Source organism: Enhydra lutris, unplaced genomic scaffold (assembly GCF_002288905.1).
Source record: "Enhydra lutris kenyoni isolate GAN:26980312 unplaced genomic scaffold, ASM228890v2 scaffoldscaffold28, whole genome shotgun sequence".
Lineage (NCBI taxonomy): Eukaryota > Metazoa > Chordata > Mammalia > Carnivora > Mustelidae > Enhydra > Enhydra lutris.
The window spans coordinates 25,107,277-25,119,006 of record NW_019154112.1 but is presented as its reverse complement, the minus strand read 5'-3'; the positions used below and the strand labels follow the sequence as shown (position 1 = coordinate 25,119,006).

At 41.5% G+C, this 11,730-nt stretch overlaps 1 protein-coding gene across 1 annotated transcript in view; it reads right to left on the bottom strand.

Moving 5' to 3' along the window:
- Window positions 1-11,730, bottom strand: part of LOC111152224 (PKHD1, fibrocystin/polyductin) — a 459,207-nt gene that overhangs the window by 224,832 nt on the left and 222,645 nt on the right. The window contains exon 50 of the mRNA XM_022510630.1: window positions 4,716-4,911. Within this exon, the coding sequence (XP_022366338.1) occupies window positions 4,716-4,911 (196 nt within the window). The remainder of the gene's footprint in view (window positions 1-4,715; window positions 4,912-11,730) is intronic.

Here is an 11,730-nt window from a genome sequence, read left to right as displayed (position 1 = left end):
TCTATGGCCCTCTTGCCCTCGTGGAAGACGGCCCCGGCTTCTGGCCAAACAGCCTGCCTTTATCTTGGTGACGGGGCCATTTGGAGACAGGCACTGGCCAGCCTGGCTAGACGCGTCTTTTTTACCCCCAGTCGGATCACAAGAAGGTGGTGGGCAGGAGCCTCCGTGCCTCGCAGGCGTTCGCTCAGCTGCCGCCTCGCACAATATCCCGGCTTGGCCGCGTCTCCGCAGTGCAAGCCGGGCTCTATGGCCCTCTTGCCCTCGTGGAAGACGGCCCCGGCTTCTGGCCAAACAGCCTGCCTTTATCTTGGTGACGGGGCCATTTGGAGACAGGCACTGGCCAGCCTGGCTAGACGCGTCTTTTTTACCCCCAGTCGGATCACAAGAAGGTGGTGGGCAGGAGCCTCCGTGCCTCGCAGGCGTTCGCTCAGCTGCCGCCTCGCACAATATCCCGGCTTGGCCGCGTCTCCGCAGTGCAAGCCGGGCTGTGTGAACCCGGGAGGGCAACCGTGAATGGCCCGGCATCTGACATGAATTTATCACCGGCTGCTGGTTGGGTGAAGGAGAAAGCACGGGGAAGGGGCTTGGGTGTTTAATGCCCCCTGCCACAGCCCAACAGTTTGCCCTCAAGAGCCTTTTCCCGATATAAAAGGACAGGGTCAAAAGTAAGTTGACCCCTGACAGAATGTACAATTATTAGGGGAGGACTGTGCACGAGCAGCTGCTGGAACCCCACTGGCTCCCCATCGGGCTTCCAAGAGTCAGAATATGAATAATCAACTCAAGATTGTTTCCTCCATCCCATCAACCCCCATCACCGTCCCCCCCCCAACCTTCTCCTCCTGTGTTGGGCAAGTCCTATTATCTTCCTACAGGAAGAAGCAGAGCCCTCACTGGCAGCTGCAATAATTGTGTTCCTATTGTGATGAAGACCTCCTCCCAGCCACCCCCCTATAAGTGGCCATTGTGAAGGGAGAGTCAGTGATTATACGCTCTGCCTGATGCTTTGGGGGACCCAGCTGCCTGAGTGCTGACACACGAGCGTGCGTGCGGACGTCCAGGGAGGGGGCCATGGGAGGTGGAGGCAAGAGGTGGGGGGATCCCACGTCTGTGAGACGGGACCCGGACACACCAGACCTTTTTCATAAGTCAAGCCCAGAACAAATGAGGCTTTATCAGGCCCCAGTGATGAGGGGGTCTCATCTCCCTTTGAAGTGGGGCTGTGCATGGGGCCCAGCAGCTTTTCCTCCTTTGGACCAAGCAAACATCCTTCTTTTGATATGCTACATGCTCATTATCTCTGCCCCATTTAATGATTTTTGATTGAAGGGTGGTGGCTGGGATGCCGAGAAGATCGTTAGAGAGGCTCCATCCAGCCAAGCCTGCAAGAAAGGCTTTCCTTGTGCCTGGGCCTAAATTTGGAATTTCTTAACAGTGTGCGCTTGTTCTTAGAGGCAGATAAGGGCTGAGCGTGAAATTCTTAATTAAGCAATAAATAGAGAGTGGGGTGTCAGCAGATGTAGCCAGTAGCCATGGCAACAGGAATCACATGGGCAAGAGAGCTGAGACTAGATGTAGGCCTCAGGCCTGGGCCTGACTGACAGCTGAAGAATCCTACAAAGCTTGTAAACCAGATTAATTAGCTGACTAATTATTTCATAGCATTAATGTAACTAAAAAATAAAAATAGTTAACCATGAACTGAAACATCCCTGGAAAAAAAAAAACAACCCAGCAGGGAAAGAGGCAGTGAGTGGGGACGGCAGAGGCAGAAGCCGCCACCAGTTAATCGAATTGCGTAAACAGAAAAATGGGCTCGCTGGATTTGACTCCGACTCGGAAAATATAAAAGAACACTTGTCCTGCAGTCTTGCCCATTCCCCAGCATGGCATAGAAAGTTACAGGGTGGAACTGGCCCTCGTAATCACTTCTCACATCAAACGCTACTCCTCCTGGGTCAAAGGAGAGCACAGGAGTCCTTAGCTGTGGTCGGCTGTGCTGGTGGCTTCTTGGGCAAAATTCTCAGGGGCTTCCAAAAGGCAACCTGCACCAATCTCCTTAAAAGATATTTTTAAATGAGCGAGGTGATCTTATTCTGTAGGCAACAATTGCTTCAGTAGTATTACATTTTGGTCATGGAAACCATGTATCATATATGTCATGTTATCACGAATCTCGGATATCTTACAAAATCCAGTCAAGGAAAATAGAAGGAGACCCTTTTGGAAAGGTTAGAACATGCACGTTAACTTCAAGGCATGTGACGTTGTTCATCTTCTGAGGGGGCAAAAACAACAGATCTAGAGAAATAATCTACTGGGAATCCGTGCAATAAAGTAACAGGGCATACTAATCCCATTTGAAGATATTTCAGGGTTTTGTACCACAGTTCCAAGAGATAAGTAGGTATTCTTAACCTTGTGGTAGAGATGAAGCCATTGAGGCATGGAACATTTATAATTCCATGCCCCAGGTGAAAAAGCCAGCCAGCCTCTGATTAAAACCTAAACTTTAAGCTCTGGCCATGAGCTTCCCAAAAGAAACTGCATCCCATAAAGACATTTGCTAAACAAACAAACAAACAAAAAAGTCAAAACTTGCTTTGGTAGAGAAGAAGAATACTCTCAAAACATATTATATGTATAGGATTTTTTTCTTTGTCGCTGGGGATCAGTGAGAAGTTTTCTCTCACAACCCTACCTAGCATCCCCCTCATACACACACCCAATTTGGTCAGTGATCAATGATTATTTAGTGGGCAGCACACTCTAGTGGGGAGATCCAGAGCCAGGAGCTAGAATGCCTGGGTTCTGATTTTTTTTTTTCCTCCTCAGCTGGGTCTAAGATTAGTCAAGTATCTTTAATCCCACACAAAGTAGCCAAATGGAGGAAACAGAGTTAATTGTGATTTTGTTTGAAACTTCCTATCCTGGGGGATGTGGTAAGGTTGCAAACAAACAATACAAAAAAGACGGTCCACTTAGAAGTGGTCAACAAATTAATGAAACACAGCCAATTACCAGTGAAGCGACACTCTGAACGAAAAGCCAGCCAGTAATAGGAGAAGAGTCTCTCCATCCCCCATCCCTGAAAGTCTGGCAGGAAATTCAATGGCCCTGAAACAGGTCAAGCAGTCTCCCTATGATAAAAATGAAACTTCTGTATACACAGCTCTCCCCATTTTTTTTTTTTTTAATCTCAGGACTATGTCCACATAGATTGTGAGGTCTTGACTTATGTTCTTTTCTTAGAGTAAATGTATTTTATGTAAATTACCTTAGTAGCAAATTTATAAAGTCACATGGTCAAAAAAAAAAACAATTAAGTGAAAGTAACAAACTAATCAATATGTAGAATGCAGGGTAGAGAGCTAGAACTCAATGGCTGGGGTCCAGTTGGGGTACCCACTGCAACAACCTCACTATCATAACGACATTATGAGCCTTCCCAGTGATGTTGTAAACCTGACACAGAGGATATCCAAAATCATAACCAAATCTACCCAGTCCAACACAACTGCATGGGACACCACCATCGAGGAGCAGTGCAAGCCTCAGTTTCCCCTGAATCCTCACATCCTCACCGTACCAGCCCAGGAATGAGCCACCCACCTACCCCATTCACTCAGATACTGGAGACACAAATGACCTCAGAAGCCAGTACATGGAGCACTGGGAATGGTCTTAAGGAACAAGGGTTTCCAAGTTCATTAAACAGCCAATCAACCCTCTGATTTCCTGGTCCTTTTCCAACTCCTCTTATCTAAAGGCAGAGATAGTAGGGCATTCTGATACAAAGAATGATTTCAATTAATAAAGGCTATCTGCCTAATAAAAATGTTGTATACTGAAAAGTGCATCTATATCACATATATATATGCTCATCTATACCTACAGATGTACATATATATAAATACACAAATTTAGATAGATATGCATTTCTACCATATATGTGTGTAAATAGTATAAAGTATAAAGAGTATAACTTGCTATTAATTCAATAAATAATGATAACAAAGGGGAAGAAAATCTGTAGCTGTATGACTCGATTTTTTTTCTTTATGTGACAAATGTTCCTTTACCGTGCTTAGCTCATGCAGCCATTTAAGTCAGGTTGCAGTTCATGAACGAAATCAGACCAATGGACAAGACAGGCTCTTCACAAGCATGCCAAGTAATAGGAGAACAATTTGAAATTAAAATTTTGTTCTAGAATATATATCAAGTGAGCAGTCAGAGTTAATGACACCTCTTGGTTTTTTACCTAATAGCTGCATTTGGCCCTAGCAGCAAAAACAGTCTCAGGATCTCTGTCCATCCTGAGTTTTTACAATTTTAGGTTACATTTGTGGTTGATCAAGTCAGAAATAAAATTTGAATGGTACGATTCAGTGCAAATAAAATATAAAACAATCCATTTGGCAAAGACTCAGCAATACCAGGGAATTACCATATTCTCCTCTCCAGTATTATTAAAATTTCATAATTGCAGGGCTCCAGTGTGGATCAGGCTTAGGTGACATATGGCTGGCACAAGGGAGAGGGACAAGGAACTCAGGACAACTGCCCAGGCAGTCTGGTTTCAGAGCCCAACCATTTAACCGTAAACACACCTCTCCCCTTCAGGTCCTCACCACTTCACAGCACAAATGTTTGGAATTCAAGAGTGAATGGTGGCTTCCAACTACTCAATTTTCTCATCCAATTATACTTACCCAGATAGGTGAGTTGCCTCAAGTGGGTATTGAAGAACCAGTCACAACCTTGGTCCCAACCGGGTGATGGCAGAGATGGAAGGGACCGCCCCACCTGATTCCCACACCTTATAAGGATGTCAGGGTAAGGCCACAGGACTGTGTGAACCAGCAGGAGGTAGTTCCCAGGAATAAAGCTGCCAAACGTTGCTGAGTACTTGAAGTGAGAGAACAAAACAATAATTCTCATTGAGTAAAGAAAGCTTTTGCCAGAAAAGAGCTACAAAGAATGTAGATGGAGTACTTTAGAAATATGGCAGTTCACACCAGACTACTCTTCTTGCAGGAAATGGGCTTACTAAATCCACTCCCTGATAAATGCATAACCACACTTCCAGAATCATAGAACGTGAGGACTCAAAGACTCCATTGGTTTCTCTTGTTTAACAACCTCAAGTAACAGAGGAGAAAACCCAGATGAGTAAGTTGACTTGTCCAGTTCAAGCAGCTAGGAGGGCCAGAGTCAGATCTAAAATTCTTTTTCCATTTTTTCCCATAATTCAAAGAGGCAGGCAATGACAGGAGGTCCATCCACTTGTAACAGTAATAGCAGCACTGTTGGAGCATTGGTTACATGCCCAAGTTCTATTCATATCGAAGCATCCATCCTCCAAAGACTCCTTGTGATTGTCACTATTACTGTCCCAATTTTACAGACAAGGAAGCTGAGGCAGGAGGAAGTTCGGTAACTTGCCTCACACCACAAAGCAGGGGAGTACTGAGCCAAGGCAGACACTAAGGTCTCCACCTCTACTGTCATCATTCTGATGACTTCACCTTACAAAAATTCCCCCAAATTCTCATAGGAACCTCAAGGGAAGAAAAGAACTCTCCTTTCTGAGAAGGGTAGTTGAGAGGGTCAAGGGAGCTTCTGCCTTGAACTGTATCACACCTAAGACCAGCTCACATGACTTTAAGGAAAATGTGAAGGAAGAAAGAAATGAGTTAAAAGGAAAAGGAGAAGCTTGAAGAAATCCACTGGCTTGTCTTTTTTTTTTTTTCCCCAGAAAATGCACCCACTTTCCACATGGCTGTTCCTATCTTCACAGCCCCTAACCATTCGATTCCTTCAACCAACTCCAATGAAGGTCCAGACCTTCATTTGCAAGTTAATCTTTGACCACAAGGTGGCAGTATGCAATGTAAAAATGATTTGTTAAGACATTTTCTCTGGCTACAAACACTTTTCTAAGGGGTAAGTTGGTCCTTAACCCACAGTCTAATAATGTAATTCTATAGAATGCTTAGAAGGTATTTTTCATTGTATTAATAAATTAAAATTTCAGGCAGAACCACTGTGTTATTCAAAACAAGATTCAAACAGTCTAAAATTTTCAAGTTAAAAAAATAAAAATAAAAATAAACATCATATCTTATATTCAGATACATTCGTCGGGCCAAAACATTGTGGCAGTTTTCTTTATCAGCACCAGAAGATGCTAATTCCTGCAAATTGCTATTTCACAGGTGGAAAGAGAAGAGCTCCTGGGGAAAAGATCATAGCTGTGAATGAATTCCTGGGGTTACCTGCAGAGAGCTGTTGATCCAAGGGGTGTCAAACTGCAGTGAGTAAGTCTCTTGATCCAAGAGCAGAGCCATCCAGCCATAAAGGTTAGACAGTGTGTCGTGTACATAATTGACAGTGGTTGTCTTATTTCTGCTGTCAGTCATGGTTAAATCATAAGAAACATCTGGAGCATTAGCTCTAGGGTGATTTAAAAAGAAAAAAAAAATGGGTGGTAAGTTATTTGTCCATCCTCGATCTAATCCACTCCTCTGCCATCCATGGTAAGTCATCTTCTCTTCTTTCCATGTATGTCTTGGGCCATCTTGTCTGTATGTCTATAGAGGTTTTAGCAATCACTGTGTGGGGCAAGCAGCCCAGTTGGTAAGATGTCATTGGATCATTTGTCATTCCACTGATCTGGTGGGTTGAAGGTAGTAACCCTCAGATCTGAGACCACTGATAAATGCCATCTTAACAAGTTCATACAGGCCAGGACTATCCACTACTATTTTAATAAAGAAATGTCCATGTCTGGAATTTTGCCATAGACCAATTTTATCAACATCAGAAAACATATTATGGGAAGCAAAGACTGACACCAAGAAGCTAATATGTCTAGACTCTCAGAAGCCCACCCTCAACAGTCAGGCAGAAATGGCTTCAGCGGCCTTCCCTAGAATGAAGAGGTAACCTGGCTCCTCTCCCACCCAGCGCTCACTCCTACCACCACACCTGGTATCAGCATTTTTGTTTATTAGTATAGATTGTGAGATCTTTGAGTTAGAAATATTTTGTGCCTTCCGGTCTCCTCTACCCTGGCATAGGAACAGCACACAGTGGGCACTCCTACCACATTTGTTCTATGAAGGAAGAGAATGGATGAACTCTCTCTCAAGCAGCTGGTGCCCATTTCCTCATTTATGGAACACATTTCTAGAAGTGCATTTTAGCAAATGAGGAAACTGAGGCAGAGAATGACAAAAGCATGGTGTGAATGTCATAGGACAGAACTTGAAATGTATTAATTTCCACAAATTACATAACCCACCCCAGAAAGTGATTTTTAAGACTTCACTAGAACAAATGGATTTAGCCACATGCTAAGACCCTAAAAGAAAGTCAAAATGGACAGGAAAAAAAAGACAAAAAAAAAAAAAATCAATACACATTATGACTATCTTTCCCCCTTTGGTTTGGTTTTCCTGAGAATCTTTAACTGTGGCATTTTGCTGCAGGCAGATAATTAAATTCTTGAAGTAGAGGGAAATGAGAGGAAGGAGGATGTTGGGTTTTCAAAGTGAGGTGTGGCATGAGCATATACAAAGCCAATTTACAATCCAGTGCATTTTATAAAAAAGGAAATGGTTTTTAGCATGAAATTCTTGGGTACTATGGTCAGATGGGCAAAAACTGGAAATCTATCTGCATACACGAGGTGGATGCATTTGGGTAAATTACTGACCCTCTTTAAGCTTTCATTTCCTTTTTCAAAAAATAGAGGTAAATAGTATGTATCTTACATACATGTAAAACTGTGAAACGTAGAGATAATTCAGTAACCATACCAAGCCCAGTTAACATCTATCCACAGCCCATTTAAGAACAAACCTCAGGGGGTGCCTGGGTGGCTCAGTAGGTTAAGCATCTGACTCTGGGTTTTGGCTCAGGTCATGATCTCATGAGTCCTGAGATCTAGCCCAGAATTGGTTTCTGTGCTCGGTAGGGAGTCTGCTTGAGATTCTCTCCCTCTGCACCTCCCCCAACTCACATATTCTCTCTTTCTCAAATAAATAAATAAATCTTAAAAAAACAAAAAAAGGGAACAAACCTCAGATATGCCAGATTTGCCATTCTGTACTATCTATTTTAATGTTTACAGTTTATCCATGATATTTGGTCATTTAACACACACTCAAAACCCTTGGTACAAATACAGTATTTGATACATGCCTCTTGTAAGAATACATGCATTTCTTCCATTCATTAATTAGTAAAATGAAAGGAATGAAAAAATCTTCAGGTCATTTGGGAATTAAAGAAAAAAAAAAAAGCCTATTCTTTTCCCAGATTTCTTGATGCAACATTAACTTAAACTTTAGAAACTCTGGGATAGGATACTTTCTCTAATTGGGCTTGGGATACTTTTGTGTTTTTCATATGTGTATCAAGATTTACAGTGGAACTAAAGAACAATCCTAAACTCATATTCTTAGAGTCAGATGGACATGAAGTTTATCTATTCCAAATTCCATCCATTATAGGAATTTCCTCCACATTTCAGCCTGTCTCTTCCCCCAGTTATGGGATGCTTCTCACACAGAAGACCATTACATTTATGGAGCTTATTTTTACATTTGAATTTTTAGACAATCTTTAGAAAGAGAAATTTTCTTCCTTGTATTTTCTATCCATTTGTCCTCAATCATCATGGCTCCCTTTTCCGCCAACTAAAACCACACGTCCCAGAGTCCCAGGAGATGATCCAGCACAATTTGGCCCAACTGATAAATTTTAAAATTAGCCTTCTGAGAAATAAATGCAAAACAAACATGTTAAAAAAAGATAAAGTTGGAACCAAGAAATACCAAAGAGGTCAATGGGTTGGCTAGCGTTAGGTATCCTGATCAGTACGTAAAGCGGGACTCCTCAAAGTTCAGAGAATGAGTATTTCAGATCCTGAAAGTGTATCCTATCAGTTTTCACAGAAATATATGGGCCCTGGAAAATGAATCACAAGAACTAAATCCAGGAGAGACTCATAGATAAATCAAAATTCCCATTTAAAAATTCACAGTAAGAAATAGAGCTGCCTTTTGCATAGCAGGTAATTGTAACTATTTGTTGAATGAATGAGTGTCAAAATGGATGAATACACTCCAAACTCATACTTGGAGATGTTTTTCCCCAACAGGGAGTCTACGTGGAAAACCTACATGAGGGTCAGGAGATTTCTTATAAACATCAATTGAAGAAGACAACCAATTCGATCATAAGTTATCAGAGCCTGATACAGCCAACCACCATATCAATAGGATATTTGTCATGAAGACTTCAACATTTATATATAAAGGTCAGAAAACCTCTCCCGGACACATATAAGCAATCTACACTACTAATGAGCCCTGGTTTAAAAAATGCTAAGGAAAAAATTAAAATTTAAAAAATGCTAAGGTTTCCTTATGAACTGTTTTTTTATCCCTATGGAGGGTTCTCAATTAAACCACTTTCAAATTTTTTTAAATATAGACCAAAAGATGTGTTCAAATCCATCTATTTACATTTTTTTTCCTCCAACCTATATTTTGTCACTTACGTTGCCTTAGCAATCTGTTTTGTCACTCTTTTAAGATATCATACATGCCATATTGAAAACTATGAAAATATTACCTCAGTATGTCACAATACAATCAACTGGATAGATAGTTCCAGAAATGCTCCTTAATTTCATCAGTGTGGCCCCAAGAATCCTCCGGGTCATTTTGACTAGACTTCACTATTTCTCAAATTTCTATCAGCTTATAAATCAATTTTTAGGGTACAAATTCTCCTGGGTTCGGTTTCTATGAATTGTTGACTTCAATTACTGAAGGAGCCATTTTTTCAGACCATATGCCTCAGTTCCTAAAAGCTCTTATAAACATGACCCCCTCTTCTTATATTTTAAAACCACCAAATGCTAACATTCATTCAGTTCTATTAGTCTCTGAGACTATCGTTATCTTCCTTTTGAAGCCCTTCATCTTCCAAGCAGAATCCAGCAATCTGATGTTAACCCCCGATCAACCAGAGACCCACCATAGCACATTATGATCCTAACTTATCCTTCCTCTTCGTTCTGCATGCGTTGCCCTGACCCTATCAAGCCATCCTACCCATGTCAACTAAGGTTTATGTGGGATGCAATTTTACAGGTCTTCATGTACAGCACCAGCTTTGTGTAATTCAATCCCAGTAGAGAAGGAGGTTATCAAAGAGGCCTTCATTACAGCTGGTAGTGGAAAATGTGCATTCTGGAAAGAAAATTAAAATGTAAAAGACCCATGTTCCCGTAGGCAAGATGCCTTGTGCTGACCATCACCGGGGGCCAAAAATCCAAAGTCAAATCAACTCTTCTCCTTCTAGGCCAACTGCCAGCAGTGACAATGGTGGGCTCTTCTGAAAAGTACCAAAAGAACATCAAGTCTCGAAGAACACCATGAAGAGAATTTACCAACCATAATGACTACAATTTTCGCTTGCCCTAAATAGCCACCAATTTCCCTGTGCCCTAAATAGCCACCAATCTCCCTCTCTTTACTGTTAATGAAGCAAAGGAGCACAAAAGTATTTCTAATTTGGAGGAGCCAAGGGAGTCTGCATGGGCCATTAGCAGCAGAGAGCTTCATTACTAGGGGAAGAAGTCTCTCCCTAAACTTCTCATGGCTTTATGGGCAAGAAATCAGGAGGCAACCAGTCCATTTTAAATGTTAACCCTTCCCTCTGCCTCAACAAGAGCTCTGTAGATAATCAAAAAGACAAAAAGACACAAGCCTTTCCTTTTCTTTCCCTGTTCAAGAGGGTGCCTTAATTTTTTTTTTTTAATAACTGAGCTTGTTTTTAGTTAAGGGAGGTTTTCCTTCAGAAATACAACATTATCACTTGATAAAACTTCTTAGCCTAAGTATCAATTTAAGATACCAGTTGCATAAACAGTTATGTAATCTAGTGCCCATATACTGTGTGGAACTTTTGAATGCATACTGCCCACAAAGGATTTGTTAGGCAATCAACAATACCAATGAGAACAAATATTAACTCCCTGGTTTTGTGTTTACCATTAGCTTACTTTTCCTGAGGGTCCATATCTCTGTGTATTAAGACAAACATTGCATTGAGCTCTAAATGCTCTCAATTCAGAACAATTGTGAAATAAACCCTTTATAATTACACATCTCCTAAGCCAAACACATCCTAATAACTAGCTTTAAATGCTGTTACATCTCCAGAATATTAGTGCTTGCTGCCATCACTCTCCTCTTTTACTGCACAAAGAAGACGGAATCAGAATTTCAAGCACAGCCAACAATTTTTTGTGGTACAGCCTTGCTCGAACAACCTTTAAAATACCATGTGCTCATAACAAGTCCTTGTTAGAAAACCATGATCTTACCTCTGACCTGCCACTGGCCGGTACTATTTTCTATGTATCAATAATTTTTATGTCCCCTTATTGATTAAGGAACACTTATAAATACTTCTCCTTCTGAGTAAGACACCTAAAAAGAGGAAGAAAGCCACGACACTCAGTCTTCCCCCCAAATTTCTAACAATCCTTAAATTCATGTACAAAACAGAACTGGTAAGCAGAGAGGAAGACATATGATTTAATAATCCTTGTGTTTCTGACAGGCACACCCACACATCATTCCCCCATGACTTAGCAGGTATCTCTCTGTGTTTATCTTTGCTCAGAGTTGGGTAAGGCAATAA